Genomic DNA, 24,527 nt, shown 5'->3' with positions numbered 1-24,527 from the left:
TAAAAACTTGTTATTTAAATGTACAGCGAACTAAATAATTTAAATAAATTTTCGGTTACTGATGAAGTTAAAGTGACGTCACAAAGTTTGTGTCTCCCCCCTCCCCCATGTCACAATATGTCACATTTTCTTGACCCCCTCCCGCCCCCTAAACGTGTGACGTAATTAATGGATGACCCCTTTTGAATTAAATTAAATGATTGGTGACCTAAGCATTCTTAGACCCCCTCCCGGGTCTCTCTGGGCGTAGTACAGTGGACGTCAAAGATATGTTTACACTTTTGCACTTTACGCCTTTGGTAACAAGGCGAAAATTATAAACATAGTATCTTTGATGTCGACTGTACGTAGTGATTAAAAAGTTATGAGTTTCCGACCGCAAGGTGGCAGTATGTGGTGGCTACATCGTTTGCCAAATTAAAACGGCAGATAGGTTGAGTCACTTCTCAGGCCTAGAAATTTTTAATTTGGTGCACATTTTTTTTTTCACTTCTATGCCAGTTTTTCGTAAATTTCAAATTTTTACTTGCGTAATAGTACAAAAAACATGGCAAATTTTGTTTTTCTAGGCATGAGAATAGCAAATGACTCAATCTGCCGTTTTAATTTGGCAAACGATGTCAAACACCCTGTATATACTCTTTGGTGGCTACTCCAATTTAAAAGCGTTTTTAAGCGTGACTGAAACAGCTTTATTTGACATTTGTGACGGTTGACGTTTATCTGATAATGACATCTCACTCTCAGTGTCGATCGCCTTGTTCGGTGTTTATTATTTCCCATTAAAAATCTTTGAAAATGGTTAAAATCGCCCTCCAAATCAGAGCCAACTTAGAATGTATCGAGAAGCTTTATACCAACCATCCACACTACCAATGGTTCTTAAAACTGAAGTGTAGTAGCTGTGGCGAAGTATCCGAGAAGTTCCACGATCTCACGGAGGCCGACAAAGTGCCTCAGAAGCACAACCGGTCCGAAACGAACCTCCTGATAAAGTGTAAACTGTGCTCCAGGGAAAACAGCATCGATGTTATCGAAGGCAGCAACGGTAAGACTAGTTTTGTAAACATAACCTCAATTGTATTGTTATTGTTTTGGAACAACTTTTTTATTTAGCCGCATTTTCGCACACCTTTTTAGATTGTTATTACTTTATTAGGTAAAACATATATCCATATCTTACTTAGCAATTAGCAATATTTTTGACTTAGTTACAATTAACATATCTTTACGTAAATTTTATATTTGATATTCTGTAGAATAAAAGGTTTTAAATTGGCTACCTACATACAATTTACTTTTTCTAACACAAATATTTATTTAAATTTAAAAATTGAACCTTTAATTATTATTTATTGTTCTTGATTCCAGGTGCATTTACAAACGAAGATGCTGGCAAATTCAAGACGCTGGTAATATTTGACTGCAGAGGAGTGGAGCCTGTTGATTTTGAGCCTAAATCTGGATGGATTGCAGAGGCTGAAGAAAATGGTAGGTACATATTCAAATACAGTAGAATCTCGATAATCCGGTACTTCAATGGAGTTAACCTCTAGCCGCCCAGAGTCCTATAAAAAGGTCTCCTGTTCCATTCTACTTTGAATCTTTGTTTTGACAAATCAAAATCGCATTTTTCTTGGCAAGTTTTGACGTCTGGGCGGCTAGAGGTTAAAATTGGGATACAAATGATGATTCCATGGCCTAATTTACTATGTGCGCTGACTACTTTGCTCTTTAATCTCTTTGTTGGCTTAGTTGCTAATAAGAATGGATTTTTTTTTAATGTAGTATTTTAGTCATATGTATTTTTACGACATACTAAAAACACATCAATAATATTAATATTATGCTGATTTGCTCTAACTTCCACTAAACCGAATTTTCCAGTAATCTCTCTCTCTTAATTGTGTCAGCATTAGTGAGCTTGTACTTACTATATTTGACTTCTTGTGACCAGAGTGCTGGTTGGTTGAATAAGTAGGTATAAGGAAGTCATAGCTTTTTTTTTTGTTCGCCTGTTCCAACTAATTAAAGACTAGCGTTCTGAGCAAATCCCCACTTTTTTAAACAAAACTATCCTTGTTTCAGGTAAAAAGTTTGAAGATGTGGATCTCACGGAGAAGGAGTGGGTGGACTACGACGAGAAGAACCAGACCTCCGTCGGAGTGTACGAGCTGGAGTGGCAGTTCCTCAAAGTCAAATAAGTGCTTATTAATTTTATCTTGTTATAAACAATGAATTCACACTTTATCTATACATTTATGTTATAAATAAACCATGCTCGCAGAATTAAGTATCACTGCATTTACAATACAATACAATACAAATACTCTTTATTGCACACCTCATTACAGAAAACAATAGAAATAATACAGGAAGAAGAGGTTAAACAACAGGCGGTCTTATCGCTAAAAAGCGATCTCTTTTAGACAACCTTACCTAAATACTCTCAACTGTTTTTACCTATTTGTTCTTTTTGCATTTCTATTTCCTCATCTCTGGTTGACTCAAGTCCACTGCCACATATAGATGACATCATTTGCTAAGTATGTCAACATATTGATATAGCAAACGTTTGACAATTTAGTTATCACAAAACAAATGGCGTTACAGAAAAATCTTTGTATAGCGCCATCTAGTTCGACTGTCAAAGTCTGGTGCATATTTTTTTATTCTTTTGCTTCACATCTACTATTCCTACCCGATCATCATCAATATCATCATAATTCTACGCAGTCTAAAAGCTAGTAATGAATAGGGTAATTCGCCAGTAACAGGCCACTTTTAGTAACTGGTCGCCCTAAACTAAGAATGAATTCTAAGATAAGATAAGAATAGCCTTTATTGACCAAAATAGAATTATTACATATTGCATTTAAATAAATTCACATTTCATTTATAATTATATTAGTTTTAATATCTTTCCTATCAAATTTTTTATAAATATATTGTAATGTCATTGTTTTTAGTATTTTAGTCTGCCTTCTTGGCATAGGCCTCCTCCAGTTCTCTCCACGTCTCTCTATCCTGTGCCGTCCTAATCCAGTTTACTCCCGCATGCTTCTTGATGTCATCTGACCACCTCATTAATGGTCTCCCTTCTCTCCTCTTTCTATCTCTAGGATACCATTCCGCCACCTCTCTATCTCACTTATTTCTACCTTCTCTTGCCATATGTCCAGCCCATTTCCATTTTAACGTTTTTACAGTCACTGATACATCCTTAATTTTAGTTTTCTTTCTAATATCTGTCAGTCTTACTTTGTCTTTCCTTTTTACAGATAAGATTGATCTTTCCATGTTGTGTTGGCAAACTTTTAATTTTTGGAGATCTTTCTTAGTTACTGCCCAGGTTTGACATCCGTAAGTCATACATGGTAGAACACACATATCAAATACCTTTGATTTGCAGGACAATGGTAAATCTTGGTTTTTTAGAATGTCTCTCAATGACCAGTAGGCTTTCCATGCGTTAACAGTTCTTTTTTCAATTTCTTTACTTGTCATGTTTGAACCTGTTATAATTTGTCCTAGATATGTGTATTCCTCTACATATTCAATCTCTTTTCCATGGACAAGTATAAGATTTTTGGTGTGGTTTGACATAACCTTGGTCTTCTCTGTGTTCATTGTTAGTCCTACTTCAGCGCTTTGCTCAGCGAGTTGCTCTAACATTTCTTGTAGTGATTGGGCACTTTGCGCAAATAGCACTAGATCGTCCGCAAATCTCAGGTGGCTAAGTTTTTTACCATTTATGTTAATGCCTTGATGATCCCAGTTGAGGTTTCGAAATAGGTGCTCTAGCACGGCTGAGAATAATTTTGGTGAGAGTGGGTCGCCCTGTCGCACCCCTTTACTGATAGAAAATTCTGTTCCCATGGCTTCTAGTTGGATTGCCGAAGTACAGTTATTGTATATTTCTTTGATAATCCGAATGTATTTTTTGTTTACTCCTTGCTGTAGCAGGGCGCTCCATATGCTCGCATGCTTTAAGCTGTCAAAAGCCTTATTGTAGTCCACAAATGCTAAGTAGTATATTTTCCTGAATTCTGTTAGTTTTTCGATTACTTGTTTGACTACAAATATGTGGTCTATAGTGCTAAAATTAGATCTAAATCCTCCCTGTTCTCTTGGTTGGTTTTCGTCTAATGTCTTCGTTAGCCGGTTTAGTAAAATCTTTGAGAATACTTTGTATAGGTTTGGCATTAAACTTATAGGTCTATAATTGTTTATTGATTTTTTGTCTCCTTTTTTGTGTAGTAATGTAATAATAGATTTCTTCCACTGCTCTGGTACTTTTTCAGTCCTTAATACTTCATTAAGGATACTTGCCAGCGGTTTAGAAATTACTTTTAAAGTGGCTTTTAACATTTCATTTGTTATTTTGTCTGGACCAGGCGCTTTCTCTGCTTTTTGTGATTTTATGGCAAATTCTATTTCTTTCTCTAGGATACTTGGCACCTCAAGTCTTTCTTCTTCAGGGTTTTCATGTAATTCTACAATAGACTCTTGGTTAGTGTCACTATAGAGGTCTTTGTAAAACTCTGTAGCTACTTGCAGGATTGAGGTCCGTTTCGACTCCTTTTTCCCCCTTTTTGATCTCAAACTAGGTATCCATGTAACCATTTCTCTCATGTCTTTAAAAGCTTTCTTGACTGCGCCTGTTTTTTGTATGTAGTGCTCGAATGCATCTCTTTGTTTTCCCTTTCTATAGTGTCTGATAGCTTTGTTTATGTCTTTGCTAATTTGTGTAATTTCGTTTTTCCTTGTCTTCTTCTCCATCAACATAGTTTTCCTTTTTTGCATGAGAGTTCGTGCCCTGTCTCCAATCTTGTCTTTTTCTCTGTTGCTTGAGGTAATATTATTGTCATCATTTCTTCAATTTGTGATGTGAGTGATCCTATAAGGGTTCCGTTTTTTCCTTTTGAGGTACGAAACCCTAAAAATGAATTCTATTCACCTATAAATAGAATTCTTTTTAATATAAGGTGGCCAGTTATTGAAACCTTTTACTAAAATGAATTCTGTTTATAGGTGAATAGAATCCATTTTTAAGGTTTCCTACCTCAAAAGGAAAAAACGGAACCCTTATAGGATCACTCGTGCGTCTGTCTGTCTGTCTGACTTTCTGTCCGTCTGTCACAGCCGATTTTCTCCGGAATAGGCTACATTCCTACTAGTCAAATCAGCTCCTTTTTTAGAACTGTCAAAACGATTTTCTAATATGGAATTTATATTAAAACTAATGTAGTGACGTCACGGTAAACTCACCTACTTTTTATATTTCAATCCGATTTATTAAATACAAATTGTGTGTAAAAATAGCTGCTATCTATGTTTTTCTAATAATTATCTGGTGCTTTATTTCGTGCACGGTTTGAAATAATTTATTTTAAGTACAGGAAACATCCCTATTACTGGACCAATTAAGTTGAAATTTGGTGCACATATGTTGTGACCCAAATACGGACATGTAACGTAAACAAATGAATTTTAAACATTGGGGCCACTTTTGGGGGGGGGGGGTAAACGAGTAAATTAAAAAATAAAGTTTTTCAAACTATATCATGTTACATATCAAATGAAAGAGCTTATTGTAAGGATCTTAAATATATTCTTTTTTATAATTTTCGAATAAACAATTTACAAGAGAATAGGCAAAAAATGACCATCCCCCCCCCCTTTTATCTCCGAAACTACTGGGTCTAAAATTTTGAAAAAAATACATAAAATAGGTCTATACCTAAAGATGACAGGAAAACCTATTACAAATGTACAGTCAAGCGTGAGTCGGACTTAATTACTTAGTTTTTGATCCGACCCCTACGGATTTTTTAAAGAGATTTCACTCACGTTTCACATAAAAAAATACATTGTTAAAAATTGTGTAATGTACGGAACCCTTGGAACGCGAGTCCGACTCGCACTTGGCCGGTTTTTATTTAGGGCGGCCAGTTATTAAAATTGGCCAGTTACCTATATAATTTAGAATGCGATAAATGGAAGATTAACTAGTTACTCTATACAATGGAGCATGGTAAATAGCGTGTTTACATATTGCTTACTCAAGCGACCCTTCTTATTTGTTCCGTTGCGCGCTTCCCAAATCACGCACGGCACGCTACTCACCGGAAAACATTCCCATCCAACAGGAAATGTTTGGGGAAAAAGTGTGCCATTAGGAAATGCGATTAATTTCGTATAGTATCACCAAAAAGAATAGATAGTATAGAGGGGTCCTGTCATTGTAAATTTCACTTCAATTCAATTTGTAGTCACAGTACATTTACCGCCATACACGACTAAAACTCAAAATGAAAACGTATATAATTATAAAAAAATGTATATATATGGATGAATGATTTTTTTTAAATATCATTTTGATCCATGTTTATTCACTGATATCTATGTGTTAAAATTGTTAAATATGAAACGGTGTCGTCACGCCATCTAGCCGAGGATAGGCTAAAGGTCTATGCGGCATCTATCCGAGAATGACTTTTTCTTGATTTCCGAGGCACGTTTTTTCCTTAGACTTTATTCATCTTATACGAAGTTACATATGTCTTTGGTATCATTATATGACGAACGATTCGAACGCTTAATGAACTCGGTTGACGCTAAATGTTTTTGTTGACGAAGACGTTGAATCGGCTTCCAGTAGGTACTTTATGACACAAAAAGTTAGTAACGTTTTTGTAAGAAAAAATCTCGTGTTATTCTTTTTGTTTCCTGGATGCGATGGTTTTACAATAGGTACTTTTTATTACATACGTGCCTGTGCCTACATGGGTGGGTTTCTATCTGAATTATGACTAAGACATTGAAAATAGTATACTTACCTACCTACAATTAAATGTTATTTTTTAACTCCTGTCTGAATTGACATGAAAACTCGGTACTGGGCTATAACCGCGAATATCGAAGTTCGCAAATTGCGGGCATTTTTCTCTGTCACACTTATTACGCCTTCATTGGAGTAAAAGAGAAAGATCCCCGCAATTTGTAAAGTTCGGTTTTCGCGGTAGCCCCCCATATGTAATGCATAATTGTTTTCCTTCGTGTTTTCTCGGACACGTTCGTACGTTCCAGTGAAAATACGAAGGAAAATAATTATGCTCTACATCTGTAGAATATTTTTAAGATACATTGTTTTTTTTGTCAGCAGTCAATTTTGCACACGTAATCGTAAGTTAGATGACACCGTAATTGATTCCCTCCAGTCTAGTTGGTCTAAGGGTCTCCCCTGATATATGGACGCGCATTCGGCAAAAGCCGATAGGAAAAAGCTTTATGTCCACGCAATAAGAGCGAAAAAGTCGTCGCTCGGCTCGGCTCGCATCGGCCGGCGTCTGCCGACGCGTCGACGGCTTTTTCGCTCTTATTGCGTGGACATAAAGCTTTTTCCTATCGGCTTTTGCCGAATGCGCGTCGATATATCAGGGGAGACCCTAATGTTGACAGAAGATGGCCATAGAAATATCATGGAGGTTAAGCTCTTGGCTCTAGAGTCCTGATACTTGTGATGAATGAATGAATATTTGTATACATTCTGTAGTACAGTCAGCAGCAGAAGTTACTAAGCGGGCCAGGTGTTCAAAAATGATATTGACTCGACTTTTTTGGTAAGAGAATAAGAGCGTGTCAAGGTAATTTTGAACACCTCGCCCGCTTAGCAAATTCTGCTGCTGACTGTACACATGAAGTACAATTTTTTTACAATATTATCAAACTGAATAGGTACCTATAAAAGTGCATTTGATTTGCCACCATCTCATGATTTATAGGTAATGTTGTAATTGTTGTAATACATTTGACTCATATAAAACTGAAAAAGTACCTATACGTAGCATATGATTAATTTTGCTAAACATTTGACTCAAACAAAACTGAAAAAGTACACGTAGCATTGTTTATACCCATAAACACATCGTAAAAACAAATGCTACAAATACGTAACGCTTTTTTGCCCGTTACCCACACCGTGCTCATCCACAACGTCATATGTGTACACTAGTTTCATAGTAACCCGTTTATCAGGGTGTTTACGGCAGATACTTATCGTGTCGTATCGAATGGCTCGCGTGCGTGCATGCTTCCCTTTCCGCATCTATCGAAAGTGGGCGAATTTTCTTTCTTTGTTTGAAACGTATGTTATTTTTGTCTTTAAGTATTTGAACAGTTTGGAGATGAGATATATTAATGTGTATTGAATTGACACGATCTCAGTCATTATTTTATTGCGTGCATACACTCTTGTTATTTATCCTGACGTTCCCAATGTGAGATTACGTCCTTAGCAGGCAGACACACAATAAGAAATAAAAACAATACATAAAAGGGTTATAGGGCCGTTTTAAATAATATATGTACTTTAAATTATGAGGTATATTATATTTAGGGTATCAGACAACTTTTACGTTCCTGACAAGTAGGTAGCTAAAATAGGGAGCCCTAGCAGACTTAGCTCATTAATTACATTCGCTCCAGTAGTTTTAAAATGAGGTCAAAACGGTCAAATACTTACGTAGTCTATGAAAGCCTTCTAGAGGGAAAGCTTAAGCAAAACGCGTCGTTTTCTTGCGTTTCGGTGTCTTCTCCATAATTTTTTTTCATTTAGTAATTAATAGTTATTTACGATACAAGTGCGGAAAAGAGGAAATTCGAAACGAGTGACAATAAATTAAATTAAATTGACAATAAAAAGTGTTTTACATCGACACGAGTAACGAATTACCTATTCGCACGTGTATCGTACAACGTTTTACAGCACATATGGCCCTTCTCGACATATGCACGGAAAGTGCTCTTTCCCACAGTAGTGGGTTGGAGTCCTGTCACCTTGGAGAACCACTGGTCTAAATGTTCAAAGTATTTTTAGAAAATTACCTACTAACTACACCCTACGGCCTACATCAAAAAACCTACATAGGTATAGCCTGTCCAATTTCTATAAGATCAAGTTCGCCATACATTTACTATCTTAGAAAAGCGGATAGGAAACCTATAGATAGACTATACGAGCCGCGGTTTTCCGACCCAGGGGTCATAGGTCATAGTAGCCTATGACTATAGGGCATCAAACTAACGAATTCCAAATATCCACTTTGCTGTCATAGGAGACATTATTCAAATTCAGAACAAATATTGCCCCTGACCACATAATTCACCAGTTGTGTAGAGAGTAAGTACTAATTGTCTGAAAGCGACAGTCGGCTATGATTAGTGCTATCACTTAGCCGGGTGAACGGCTGGCGGCCCGTCACACTCCGCGCACCCCATTATAGAGAGATTACATGTGTGTAATCACTGTACGCTAAACTATGTTACTTATTTAACTTGGCTAAATAATAATTACTATGTTACACTGGACCACGCGACGTCATTTTTTAGATGTCAATGGCATTTGTGAGGTTGGACCTTATATTTGAACGCTAATATTACGGCCCCAAAAAAGGGGGAGGCCTATGTTCAGCAGTGGACGTTTTTTTATGGCTGAGATGATGATGATGATGAAAATTACGGCTAACTCTTGATGCAATGTGTTTGACGGCAATGGACCTGCATTCGTTCATAATATGTTCAACTGTTATTTCATAATATGTTGCAGTTCAACTCTTTAAAAACTTGGTCATTAACAATAGCGACCGGATCAGAGCGCCAGCGCCTGAATCTTATTTTATAAAATCTGTTGTACTTACTTATGAATAAACTTTTATAATAACTGGGAGTAGACTTGTGAAACATTTGTTAACTGAGCAAAAAAAAGAATTTATGGAGATATTAGTCCTCTATTGACGTTCATCTGGCGGGCCGTTAGCTCTCCGCAACTGTATAATATTTTTCAAACTCGACGGGTGATGGGTCTCAACTCCATATAATTAATAGTATAAAAACGCAACATCTCGCAAAATTCTATTGAATTGACATCGCCCACCCATCGATGGCGAGTTTGGAAAATACCATAAAACATCGTTGTGTTTAAATCGCCCCATAATAGCTCCCCAAAACTAACAGCGAGGTTCGGCTCGCGCGAACCTTGACTATTGTTCCTTGGCCAGTGTATAGGCAAATGCGCCTCTGCTGAAATCATAAATAAAACCACGACGTATCACAGCAGCACTCATTTACTCAATGCACACCACGCATCCACACGACAATAACTTACTAACAACTAAACTGTTACTTAAAACTAAAAACTTGCAATGAAAAACATCGATTGTTGATGTCTGTAGTGTCACTTTGATTTAGGGTCAGATAATCAGTGGCGGTACGGTAGCATGGTCGCTTTTTATTGTCTATCGTATCATGCATCACTTTCGCACTTACATACATTGTAGAAAGTGACACAAGGCATGATAGGTGATAAAAACGCGACCATAACATTACCGCTTATAAAAGTTCTCATCTAATTCTAAGTATGTAGGTAGGTACAGTCCACAAATGAAGATCTTTTCAGCACCTTATGAAAACATATCGTTCGTACGTACCAACTTTTACGGGAAATTCTGGTAGAATACATCTAATTCATTCCTAGTCTTCATACTTTTGACAATATCCATTTCATGACACTTTTCATAATAGAACAATAGTACTTACAATACATAATAATATGACCTGTAAAAAGGAACTGTCGAACTTAGAAGCTAAAAATTTCAGTAACCAGTTGCAGAGAAAATGAAAACATATGTAGAGTTTGTGTCTCCTCACATTCCACGACTCTTCTATAAAATAAAATTCACTAAAATATTAAGGATTACCTTCTCTGAAGTTAAGTTGTATGTACATTGTCCTCAATAAATTGTTTAAAAAATATTGGCCAATAATAAAGCATTATATATATTAAGCTCTAACAGCTTGGCAATAGAGTCACAAACAAAACTCAGCTAACAAACAAAACTACTTAAATTTTCAGCTGGTTATGTTCGACTTATAAAAATTGTTGTATCGATTCGTATGTTTCTCTTCTATAGTTCGTTTTTTTTAGCATTAGAAAGAACTCCACAGAAGCAAGCGTGCAGTTTCTACCAGGCTCGTTATTTGTTAATAATTATTGAATTATCTAATTTAGCATGGTCAATAATACATATAATTTACTTCAAATTATTACTGCTAGAAGTGCCGGATTTGGAACCTCAAGCTTACTTCTGCGAAGTTCTTTCTAATGCTAAAAAAAACGTACTATAAGTTATTGATAGCTTATACAGATACATAGCTTAGTATACTCGTAGATTCTACCTGGTTTTGAAGAAGTACAAATGACACAGTTACCCCAAAACACTGGAATGTTACAAAACTTCATCCCCTTCTAGTCCTAGTTAACAAAAAAGGATGGACGCTATCGATAAACAATTAAACACTAACAGTGGCGGATTTTCCCTAAGGCCAAGTAGGCCCGGGCCTAGGGCGGCAAGATATTAAGGGCGGCAAATTGTGACAAAATATTCGCTGATGAAATAACTCAAAATGTAGTCCATATGATGGATGCTGAGAAAGGGGCGGCTACAGGGCCTGGGGCCTAGGGCGGCAAAGACTGTAAATCCGCCACTGAACACTAACTAGTAGCGCAAGAGGATTAAGAGCCCTTCAACGTGCACACTAGCGCCACTGCTAAATAATCGTGATTATTTAAATTTCAAGAAAGATATTTAAAAAAGGGGGCCGCTACGGACTGTATTGTGTATTTAAGTACCTTTTGAATACATCAAACTAGTTTTTATGTTGCTGGATTTGTCAATCTATGCGTCCAAAGTAAAAACGGCCGTTTTTGTTTTGAGTTCCTATACTGCAAAACGTAATTCAGGACCAAAAAAAGTAAGAAAATGTTGCCACTTTTTGCTAGCGCGTCTTGTATTTATGTAAAAATAAGTAAATAAAAGTACTTTTTTAAATCGTAGGAGTAAAACTACTTATAAATAAATTATCTTAGCGTGATTATTTATCAAAAGGAATTTAATATCTTACAAACAAATTATTACATGTGGCAACATTGTCTTACTTTTTTTGGTCTTGAATTACGTTTTGCAGTTTAGATCGACGAATCCAGCAACATAAAAACTAGTTTGATGTATTCAAAAGGTACTTAAATACACAATACAGTCCGTAGCGGCCCCCTTTTTTAAATATCTTTCTTGAAATTTAAATAATCACGATTATTTAGCAGTGGCGCTAGTGTGCACGTTGAAGGGCTCTTAATTTAGTCTATCCCTTTATATCTTTACACATATATTATTTGAATTAACAGGCTATTATTTACATTCAGACTACTCGCAACAGTACTTTCATTATTTTAAATTAATTAAAAATATTATAAAAAGTCATCATTTTTGGTTGCATATTTGGTTAGGTAAAGGTCATACAATACAACAATGCGTTTGAAAATGTGGTATTGAATTTTATATGAAATTCACAACACATTCTTGGCTCGATTTGGGAAATTAATTAGAGATTAACTAGGTATGAAATTATAGTAAAGATAAATGATGTTCCACGGCAAAAGGTACCTTATGGCGCCTGGCGCCGCGATTCGGGAAATGAATTAGGGATTCACTAGATATGAAATAGTCTTCACTATGTCGTATCATCACATATCTTCATATGTGACCTTCCACGGAAAAGTTACCTTTTATGCTATTATTAACGCCGCTCCAATATTATTGCGGCGCTATGGGACGTCAAATATGTTTACTACATCGTATCTAGTTAATCACTAATTCATTTCCCGAATCGCGCCATCTCTGTGTTATATTTGATTTGATTTTACTATATTTTTCAAACATTTAGAAACGTGTTTAAAATATACCCGATATAGGCTCTATAGGCTCGTATTAATGGGCAAATCGACTTTTTTACCGGCAGTTTTGAGTGTCTTTTTGCGTCTCGCTATTTTACAGGCTTATGAAAATGCGCACGCGTTCATGTACAAACTTACAAACGTGAACGTTTCTGCATTTCTGTCGGTCAACTACATATACATATAGGTACGCATTCACCCCTGGTTTTATGTAGATGCGTCCTAAGAGTACTTATACGAAACAATGAGTCAGGTCAATAATCAGTACAGGTGACACGCACTTGCCATATTATGCTTTTAAACTCTAACGCGCACAAGTTTCTACAGTGTTATTTTAATGTAGAGTTAGACTAAGGTAAGCCGGCAACGAGTTTGATAGCACACGCATTGCAAGTGTTATTTATACGTCATTGTTTCATGGAAGTTTGACGTTTAATATAACACTTGCTCTGCGTGTGCTAAAGTCGCACCAATAAAAGTCTGCAAGTAATTTGTACGTCATAATTTCATAGAAGTTTGACGTTTAAAATGACACGTGCACTGCGTGGGCTATCAAAATAGCTGCAGACTTTTTACGGTCTGACTATATCAAAATCGTTACAGACTTATCTCGCGTCTCCGTCTGACTCTAAACAAGATATTTTTTTTAAATCTCACCCGGCTAAGATTATTTTGGTATTCGAACATTGGCACTTGAATTCTGATCAGCCCTATTGCATCTACAATAAGAATTTGTAATTTTACGGACGTTTTAAATAATTAATAAATTTTAAGAGTCCATTCGATAAATTAAAATGACTATAAATCAGTCTAACTAGCTTGCGTCGTGGCATGGGTAGTTGCACTTGTAACACTCGTCACGTCTGTCTGCTTGGTCGTCATGGCGGTCACGCCGGTGGTCTCCGTGGACTCGGAACTCTCTGCTGACGTCGTTTCAGTCTTGTCTGAACGCGACTGGAATCCTGCGAACCCGGTGTTCCCGTGGACCGTGACGGTGTGGTGCGGAGTGCTCGTCACGTCACTGCCCGTCATCGACGGGCTATACGACGTATACGACCCGACGTCTGAGATGTAGTTGTATTGGAACGGCTGGCTCAGCTGACTTAAGTACGTATTCTGGTTCGGATTATACACCGGCAACTCGACGGGATATGTTGGTTTATTATCCACCGAGTAATGCCGCGGAACGTACACGGGCACCTTTTTCTCCACCTCGACCTTCTGAGGCACTATAACTTTATAAGGCACCGGCACCTTTTTCTCGACTTCCACGGGATATGGAACTCTCTTCTCCACCGGCACGGCGACCGGCACTTTAACCGGGTACGGTTGCGGGACCGGCACTTTGACCGGCACGTGCTTCACTACCTCAACTGGTTCCCTCACTTTTACTTCTACTGGGTAGGGTACTCGGGTTTCGACGGGGTACGGTTGAGGCACGAGCACTCTCACCGCCACTGGGTACGGCACTCTCTTTTCGACAGTCACGTTCACCGGGTAGGGATGGTAGACCGGCACCGGTACCTGTACTTGTACTGGGTAGGGCACCCTTTTTTCTACTATCGTACCGGGTACGGGTTGTGGGACCGGAACCTTTACTTCCACTTGTTTTACCACTGGGACTTGATGATAAACCGGATACGGTTTCGGAACGTACTCCTTTTCGATCACTTTGTATGGAACCGGATGGGGCACTTGCACTTGAACCGGGTACGGGACTCTCTTCTCCACTTGCACCGGATACGGCACGGGCTTCTCCACGATTTTGATCTTTTCTACGGCTACGGGAACTTTCTTTTCCACTGTGACTGGGTAAGGTTTGGGCACTTCGACTTTAAACGGGACCTTGATGGGTTTCTCGACGGTTTTGATGTATCTGTGATGGTGGTGGTGATGGTGGTGCTTGATCCTGGTGATGACGCGCGGCTGGTAGCTGGCTTCAGGGTGGAGGTCCCCCAGAGAGTACAGGGCGTGCGGCTGCACGCCGGGCTTGGGGCTGTAACCAGGAAAGGCATTAGTGTTCAGTGGCCGCTGCCGCTTGCGGAAGAATACCATCTTTTTCCTCCCGTTGTTAACCAATCCGTGACGCTGCGCCGGTACAGGAACAAGCCCGAAGGGTTGAAGGTAAACTGTGCGCTTATTGGTCTCATCAGGTCTGATCTCGTTGATATCGGGGTTTTCCTCGGGGCTTGTAAATTCTACGTCGCCGGTATCGGATCGCTTGACGGATAACAATTTTTGCACGGGCCGGCGCTTATTGTTATGAAGGTATTTGTTGGGTTTGTTGTTAGGGTGATGCGAAGGTATTATGGGCACCCAATCATTAGGCTCGATTCTGGTGTAGTTAGTGTCGTAGGCAGCGGTGGTGGAAGTGTGGTTGGGCAACCTGTACCGGCGGTAGCCGCGCGTGATAGTGAGCGGGCCGCTCGTCGTCGTCGAACGTGTCGTTCTGTTTGTGGTGATGTATCGAAAGCGGTAGTGAGTCGCGGATGCAATCTCTAGGTCTGTGCTGTTAGTGCTTGTGCTGTTCAACTTCTCCCTATTTGTTGTAGAATTGCCTGCAAGGCCTGATGTTATGGTGTATATGTAGTTCTTTTTCTCGTAGTTTTTGGGCCAGATTCTTTTATTCCTCAAAGGTCTCTGGGTGGTCGTTGTGGTCGTAGTTGTGGTGGTAGTTGTCGTGGTGTTTCGCTCGTAGCCCTTCGGTGGTCTTACTTCGTCGGCGCGTATGCCGTTGATGGTTTCGATGGGTACACTAAATTTGGGAGGTTGTAGCGGAACGCGGACCGGTCTGCCGGTGGAGGCAGCGAAGACGAGCGGTTGGCGGGTGGAATGCTTAGGATAGTGGTAGTTTCTGTGGACAGGAACGACTCTGTACAAGGAGTTGGTGTGTCTAATGTTTGAGGGTTTGTGATAGAGTTGTCGCAGAGGCTGACCGTTTGGCCGGCTGGGATGGAATGATCTGAGCGGCGGTTCCACGAAGTTCTGTTTCTGTTTATCGGGTGCCGGATGAGGCGGTTTGCTAGGCGGCCTCTGCTCGGGCTGAGTCTGGTTTGCCGGTGATTTGATTGGTTGTTTGAAGGGTTCTACGTACTTGGGGCCGTCGATTATAGTGACCGCTCGGTTCTTGGCCTCGTCGGCGATCTGGTCTGCCGTGATGATGTCATCATCGTGTGCCGTCACGCCACCTTGATTGACGGCGATCACTAACGCTATGATCAGGAATGCCGTCTGAAAAGGAAACATATACAATGTTAGTTGGTCGTTATAGGTATATTCTGAGAATATTAAGAATAAGCTTTATTTAGGCACGTTAAGTAGAATATCGGTGTAAAATTCAACAATTCATTAGTCGAATTCTTTGCATAATTATGTGGGTATGTATTTCATGTTCCGCACATGTTTCGTGTCCCGAACAGTTGCACACTTTCAGAAACCTCATTACATATTCAAATTATGTATGTGACAAAATGAAAAAGTAACCAACGTCACATCCCGTTAGGATCTCATGATCTGGGGGCCTAGCCAAGATGACAATCGTCGATAGAAAAGGCCAAGCGAAACTTAAATGATGTATATAAAATATAAATTCTGGTGACCGTAAAAACTGTCATCCCGATACATATTTTGTTTTCGTTTAGCAATTTACGATTGTCAACTATTAGGCCTATTGACTAAATGACAGTTCGACCACAACAGTGCCCTGTTCATCAAAAGTTTGTAACTTGTAATACAAGGGGAAGTCCCTTTTTGATAGCTTTTGTTAGAAAGGGACTTCCACTTCGTCGTAGGTCGTAAAATACAGTACAATACGTACAACAGAATTAAATTGAATTGTTAAGAAATAATCCACTTTTTTTATCGGATTCAAACATCTCGAGAGTTATTGACTCGTATAGCCTAAAAAGCGACTAATAACTCCATAACTCCATTCAATTGCTAGTTGTCACGTTAATTATGTTTACACACAATCAATCTTAAAAAGTGTAACATAACGCCTTATGAATGTTTCATGCTTGGTTTTTAGCGTGGGTTTAATACTCGCATCAGCGCGTACGTGTACCTATAATACAACTGTACATGCGTTCACGCACCTTCCGTGCGGGTGTGTCGTCGGGAACTATAGGTGTTTCATTGTTCATTAATTAATTATGTCTAAAAAAGGCCACCGATATTATAGGTACTTACCTACAGGTGGTTCTGACCATGGGGATTTTAATTGAGGGCTCGATTCTTCTTGCTAAACTGAGCTACTTTTATTATGGGACCAACCCCGAAATCGCGATAAATATTGGCTTTTTCATACATTTTGGCTGATTTAATGTGGACGTTTTCTATCACAGAAATAAGAATATAAGGTGTGTTCTGTGTTTTCTATGTAAATCCAAAATTTTTTGCATGATTTTTGGGTTAGTCCTATATTTCCTATAATAAAAGTACCTAGCTCAGTTTAGCAAGTAGAATCGAGCTTCGGTTTCGGTTTGGGCCGAAACTAAGTCAAAACCGAACCTTCGCTTTCAGCGAAAGATATCTTTCGGTCAACCTCAAATTATTACAATATCATGGCTTCTTAATGTTTGATAGTACGACTTACGGAAAGTGACGACCATTTGGTTTGGCGGCATACTGTCATAGTCCCTGTCTTTGAAAAATACTAGTTGTAGGGGAAGGGGAGGTAGGGGACCATTGAGCGCAGTCGGGAGGCTCGGGCACCCCCTTGTAAATCAGGACTATTACAAGGGGGTGCCCGAGCCAACCGACTGCCTAATGGTCCCCTACCTCCCCTATATTGTATAGTAGACTAATATGCCCTGTTTATCAAAAGCTTGTAACTTTGTAATACAAGTGGAAGTCCCTTTATAACAGCTTTTGTTAGAAAGGGACTTCCACTTGTATTAAATACAAGTTACAAGCTTGTGATAAACAGGGCATAGGTATCTGTTAAAGCTACACGTATGCGTAATCCGTACATGACATGTTCTGAATATTCTAGCTTTTTCCGGATCACTCACATATATAATAATATACGAGTATGACACCACACTACTGTACATGTTTATGTCAATTTCACAACTGGCAAAAACGGAAAGGTGAAATTAAATATAAACAACTTCAGTGTCCGTATTATACCTCTGACTCGTAAACAAATGTGTTGTTATTATATTTGGATAACCCTGGGTTGAATAGATATTGTTATAATGCTAGCCAATTGTGTTCAGATTTTGTGTTATTCGTTACCGAAGAAAACATAAGCTTGAATTCTAAATCCAGGAGTTTTCGTTTGTAAAGAATTCTAATAAATAAACAAATATTAATTAAGGGACAACTCCATTATTCTTGTATTATGGGTATGGAAGCCAGATATAAATAAAGACTGACGTTTTTACTAGAGATGCCACGAATATTCGGCAACTATTCGGTATTCGGCCTATTCGGCCACTTTGCCGAATATTCGGTATTCGGCCGAATGTTGCCTACTATTCGGCCGAATACCGAATATCTGTTGCACCTACCTAAAAAAACCGGGCAAGTGCGAGTCGGACTCGCGCACGAAGGGTTCCGTACCACAATGCAAAAAAAAAAGACAAAAAAAAACGGTCACCCATCCAAGTACTGACCACTCCCGACGTTGCTTAACTTTGGTCAAAAATCACGTTTGTTGTATGGGAGCCCCATTTAAATCTTTATTTTATTCTGTTTTTAGTATTTGTTGTTATAGCGGCAACAGAAATACATCAACTGTGAAAATTTCAACTGTCTAGCTATCACGGTTCGTGAGATACAGCCTGGTGACAGACGGACGGACGGACGGACAGCGAAGTCTTAGTAATAGGGTCCCGTTTTACCCTTTGGGTAAAAAATAACTAAAAACTAGGTATATTAAATATTTAAAATGTTTTCTTGGAAAGTGGTTAAATACGAAGCACATTTTTGAGCATTAGTTGATTCCAAAATATTTTATTTTTATCATGGGTCTGATTTGATTGACGCTAATTACATTCATTAATTCTGTTCAACATAAAAATATATCTTTGCAAACGTTGTGTTTTTTTGGTGAACAGTTTTAATAATAATTGTGACTCAAAATGTTCGCATGTCATGCCGAATATTCGGTTCCGAATATTCGGTTTTCGGCCGAGAGGGAGGCCGAATATTCGGTATTCGGCCAAATCCACTATTCGGGGCATCTCTAGTTTTTACCCTTTGGGTACGGAACCCTAAAAAACACAGTCAGTGTTTATACATATTGATCTTCTATATAATCTATATATATAAATGCAAGTGACCTGACTGACTGACTGACTGATTCATCAACGCAGAGCCGAAACTACAAAAGATAGAAAGTTGAAATTTGCACACCAGATTACATTAAATTTATAAAGTGTACAAGAGATAAGAAGCGATTTTGAGAAATTCAACCCCTAAGGGGGTTAAAAAGGGGATGAAAGTTTGTTTGGGATTCAAGTTTTTTAAGCTAGGAATTTGAAACTTCGTTAAAAGATATATTACCTATCAAAATACAAGAAAAGTAATTTCAGCGTTTTTGAAAATGTATCCCCAAAGGTGGTGAAAAAGGGGTTGAAAATTTGTATGGATATCAAATATTTTTTCGAACGCGGGACTTGAATCTTTGTATTTAGGGATAATATAAAAGACAGGAAAAGTAATTTCAGCGTTTTGTAAAATTCATCCCCTAACAGGGTTAAAAAGGGGTTTTGAAAGTTTGAATCCATTACATATGCTTTGAAACTTCTTAGAAAGGCATAATAGTAGATTACAAAAAAAAGTAATTGCAATGTTTTTGGAATTTTAACCCCTAAGGGGGTTAAAAAGGGGATGAAATATCGTCTTGAGGTGCAAATTTTATTTTAAGCTATGAACTTGAAACTTTGCAAATAGGTATTGAATTAAAATACAAGAAAACTAATTTCAGCGTTTTTGAAAATTCATTTCCTAAGGTGGTAAAAAGGGGTTGGAAGTTTGTATGGATATCAAATTTTTTTTCGAGTGCGGGACTTGAATCTTTGTATTTGGGGATATTATTAGAAGACAGGAAAAGTAATTTCAGCGTTTTGTAAAATTCATCCCCTAACAGGGTTAAAAAGGGGTTGAAAGTTTGAAAGCATTTCAAATGCTTTGAAACTTCTTAGAAAAGCATAATAGCCGATTACAAAAAAAAAATTGCAAAGTTTTTGGAAATTCAACCGGAAGCTACGATCTCCCGGCTACCGGGCCAGATCAGCTTTGTTTGACCTAAGGAACAATCGTGCCAAGCGGCATCGCCTGAGACTAAAGTGCATGCTAAATGACCTTACTCAACCTACTAACATGCGCGCAGTAAAATATGAGTAAAACAGTTGAGTTGAGTCACTCCCGGCTCAATTTACCGTAGGGTCATTTTTGAGTCAAATTTTTATAGATATTAGGTTCCTAGTTAATTTATGTATATTTATGTAGTTAATTTATGTATAGTTGGTGCTTCCAGTATCACTGACGGGATTTTCACATTTTACAAATACAATTGATCCAGGCGCATTGTAAACTATTCTTTTCGCGAACGGAACTAACGCGTCTTCGGAAGCCGTGTTTCTCGAAGCTTACGGCCTATAACCGCGAAAGTCGAAGTTCGCAAATTGCGGGCATTTTTCTCTCTCACTCTAATTACGCCTTCGTTGAAGTAAAAGAGAAAGATCCCCGCAATTTGCGAATTTCGGTTTTCGCGGTAGCCCCTCAGGTGACAAGACTGACGCAAATGTCTGTTTGAAAACTAGAGTAAGTATATCCAGATCAAGTATATGCCAAGACCCCTCTTGTCTTGGCGTATACTTGATATGTATACAGTGTGGAAAGATAAGTCGGGCCCTGGAGGGAAACTACCTTAAATCCTTAAGCTGGCTCAGTTTACTTAAAGGAGACATTCCTTTATTTTTAAAAAGAAACGTACAAAACTGCCTTTTTAAACATTTTTCTTTATTTCTTCAATTTGGCTTGTCTAAAAAATCTTGAGTACTAAATATTAGATTTTATGGATATTTTGTACGACAGACGAGTCTAAGACCTAATGTTTCTTGGAGAAATGTTCTCATTAACTGTATCGACTAGTACAGCGGTCGGCAACCTTTTAGCAGCCAAGGGCCACATAGCAGTTAACGAAGTGGACGCGGGCCGCACTTTGTTAATATTTATGACTTTATCAGACATTGTCATTTGTCAATATTACATACAAAATAGCCAGGCAGGCTCGCGGGCCGCTGGTTGCCGACCGCTGGACTAGTAGAATAAAATTGCGAGTGTTTATTTTTTGAAATTTTTAGTCGGTTCGAGTCCTGGGCGAGGCAAGCGAGTTTTAGAAAACTTTGAATGTAGTTTTGTTTCTTTTTAAAAATAAAGTAATGTCTCCTTTAAGTAAAATGAGCCAGCTTAAGGATTTAAGGTAGTTTCCCTCCAGGGCCCGACATATCTTTCCACACTGTATACTACGGGCGGTCACCGAGGGGTGGAAGGGGCTATTAAAATTGGGTCACGTAGTATAAAAGGGTCAATAGACCCTTTTATACTACGTAAACAATAGTTTCCCAAAATGTTTTAAGTCATAAAGTGTTGATTGTCCGCTTTTTCGTTATTTGTTTTTCTCAGAAACGCGTAACTTTCCAGAATTTACATAAAACAAACTTTACCTAACCTATCTATAGTAGTATACCCTATAATGAACGTGGAACCGGTAATGGGACAAAAAACCACAAATCCTCTAAAATAAGTATCTCAAAGTAGTTTATATAAACACTGGCTATACTTTATCATAAGTAAGAGTCCTAGAGCTGTTTCAGTTAGATTTTTTATTAAATGCGGTTATGTTTTAAGAAATTGGCGACAAACCAAAAGTTGTCGTGTTGCTGAAAAAAAATACCACTAAGAATTCTTAACAACTTTGTTAAAAGAGGTGAGTTAATTTATTAAATTTTAATTAATTAATACTTGATGTAAACTAGACTGTGTTTTGTTAATTGCATTTACCATGAGATAAGGTATACCAGAGAGCTATAGTTCGTTTTTTTAGCATTAGAAAGAACTTGAAAGAAGATAAGCGATATTGGTATGTCTTTTAATTGAAAAACGCTTTTTAAAATTCAATAACTATTATTTATGAAAGCAGAAGAATATAAATGATCGTATTAGATTCATAATTGTTACATATTTGCCGTAACTTATTTTTAAAATGTGTTTTTCAATTAATAGACACATCAAGATTGTTTACCTAATTTCTAATGCTAAAAAAAACGAACTATATGTTGTGACTCCACAGATGTAAAAAAATGGTGGTATTTGGCCCAATCCCTTTATAGGAGCTGTAAAACTGCATACCTCCTATCATGGGACAATTGACATAATGATGCTTGCCATGCCATAATTTCATGTTTAAACAATACAGAAGTAAAATGTTGTTACGAAATATGTCAACCAGGAGGTATGCTCGGACTTCGGATAAATTAATATCGTTTTTCCAAACTTTTATTTAACTTGCCCTGTTAGTTAGTGTGGATCAAATCTTGGTAGCTGAATTTGAGCCACTTTTCGATTTCCGATTCAGTTGAAATTGTGTGTAAGTACGTAATTGAGTATGCAAATCGGATGATAATGCAATATTATGATAACATGGATCTGATCTGATGATTGGGACAGGAGGTGGCCATGGGAACTTTATCACAATAAACGGTAACTAATTGTGTTTGGGTATATTAGAATTGTCTCGATGGATCTAATATAGGTAAAATAATAATTGGCTGTGGAAAGAAAAATACATTGAGTGATAAAAGCTTATACCAAACATTTTTTTTTTGCCATAACTTATTCCCTATTTTAATATTTTATACTGATAGAGCAATGTCCATTATAGGGGGCCCATTACTGGATCCACGTCCATTACCGGGGTCCCATTACTGGAGCTTTGGTGTCCATGACTTGAGAAAAAAAAACATAGTTTTAATTTGTTAAGTATTTGAAAACTCATATTAAATATCTTAAGAACGGGTCACTCACGTATTTTAAGTCGAAAAACGCTCGACATGTTTCACTCCGTACCGTCTTAAAATACGTGAGTGACCCGTTCTTAAGATATTTAATATGTCTGTGGCTCACGGAAGTTTTGTTATTAAAATATTTGATAACTCATTGCAGTATCTTTGATACAACACGCCTGAAACACGAAAGACGGATAGGACTTTCATCTTTTGACACGCTAAGCGACAAACCATTCACATGTACAGTCATAGAATTTAATTTCCGACCCATTTCGTACTTTGTCACAGTGACAATTAATATGAAAGCCGCTAGAGACCTCATACGGTTGTCACTGTGACAAAGTACAAAATGGGTAGTAAATTAAATTATTTGACTGTATCAGGGAAATATCACAAATACTCCAAATTTCCTCTTAAATGTCCCATGACTGGTGCTGTTACCATATAAGATTAACCTTACGAAAATCCTGAAAAGTTAACGGTTTCAGAATTTTGACTAATGATGATATGACAAACAATAAAGTAAACGTACTAGTGCTCGACATGCTAATGACAGCTTGCTGTCACCTCTATATTGACAATGACTTAAGTTTCAAGATGACATGTACTGGGACCGCGTCGAGCACCAGTACGTTTACCTTACATTATGACTTATGTCAAACAAAGGGACCCCCAGTATAAAATGGTATACCTATTTTATGTTCTATTGTTCGCCAATTGTCAAGTAGCAGAAATAGGCGCCTTCAGAATATCCAGGTGCCAACGTTAACGATTGCCAATAAGTAAGGTCAAAATTTATCAAATCTGGTCGTTCTGATATTTTGGTTAAAAACGAAACCGGTAATTTTTCGTTGTTTATTAATTATTTAATTTATAATTTGGCAATATAACATGCGAAGTCGTTACCTAAAAACACAACGGAGTAAATAAAAACACATTTGGAGTATCAAATACTTAATTCCAAATTAATGGTTATTTCGAAGATTTTGCAAAAAACCGGTTCCGGTCCCCGGCTGAACGCTGTGAGATTTTCACACTTCACTATTTACACACACAATTAAACCGTCCTTTGTTTTTAAACAAAATTTGTTTGAAAGAGATCCAATCTCAATTAAGTAACCAGCACCAGTCACGCGTGAATCACAAACCAAAAATAACTAACGAAAAACATCCACATGTTCACAGCACAACACTTTCACTCCACGTTTTCCCGCCTTTTTTATTTTTTTCCGTAGTGATGTACCTACCGATAAGTGTTGCATTGTGCAGCGCGCGGCCGGTCGCAGTGTTGCACGGTACGGAATGATGGGCGCGAGGAAGCGCCACCCACTTATATAGCGTCGGTGATGGGTGGCTGAGTTTCTGGACGTGAACTTTCTCTGCTACCCACGATTGTTTCATCCCTGGATTTATTATTTTTAAACTTGAGAGGCCTTTGCCCAGCAGTGGGACACTTCTACAGGCTAATAAAAAAAAAAACTTGTATGTTCTAAATTTAAAAAATGGTGTTAATATTTAAGCATACGAGCTGCAGATACGGCAGTAAGGGCTGATTTAGACGGCGCGTGAACTCGCATGCGATTTTAGTTACATTGCGGACCGTTGGTTACGTCCAATTCAACCGACAGATCAAAACCCGCAATGTAATGAAACTCGCATCGTCTAAATGAGCCCTAAGACTGATAAGTCCAAATATGTAGTATCCTCGAGATGTC

The 24,527-nt window shown here is 38.0% G+C and overlaps 2 protein-coding genes across 2 annotated transcripts; one reads left to right on the top strand and one right to left on the bottom strand.

The window, feature by feature from the left end:
• Positions 1 to 727: 727 nt before the first annotated feature.
• Positions 728 to 2,293, top strand: LOC134670495 (UPF0587 protein GA18326). The gene is made up of 3 exons (XM_063528314.1): positions 728 to 1,048; positions 1,372 to 1,491; positions 2,089 to 2,293. Exons 1-3 carry the CDS (start codon positions 799 to 801, stop codon positions 2,202 to 2,204), a joined length of 486 nt encoding a protein of 161 aa, XP_063384384.1. The 5' UTR covers positions 728 to 798; the 3' UTR covers positions 2,205 to 2,293.
• Positions 2,294 to 13,603: 11,310 nt separating this feature from the next.
• On the bottom strand, positions 13,604 to 24,218 carry LOC134670888 (uncharacterized). The gene is made up of 3 exons (XM_063528703.1): positions 24,060 to 24,218; positions 15,888 to 16,024; positions 13,604 to 15,647 (listed from the first exon to the last, which is right to left on the bottom strand). The coding sequence occupies exons 1-3, from the start codon at positions 24,072 to 24,074 to the stop codon at positions 13,604 to 13,606; spliced, it is 2,196 nt and encodes a 731-aa protein (XP_063384773.1). The 5' UTR covers positions 24,075 to 24,218.
• Between the last annotated feature and the right edge of the window lie 309 nt (positions 24,219 to 24,527).

The sequence above is a fragment of the Cydia fagiglandana genome, chromosome 14 (assembly GCF_963556715.1).
Source record: "Cydia fagiglandana chromosome 14, ilCydFagi1.1, whole genome shotgun sequence".
Lineage (NCBI taxonomy): Eukaryota > Metazoa > Arthropoda > Insecta > Lepidoptera > Tortricidae > Cydia > Cydia fagiglandana.
The sequence above is the reverse complement of the archived record's forward strand: the minus strand, read 5'-3'. Positions and strand labels throughout refer to the sequence as shown.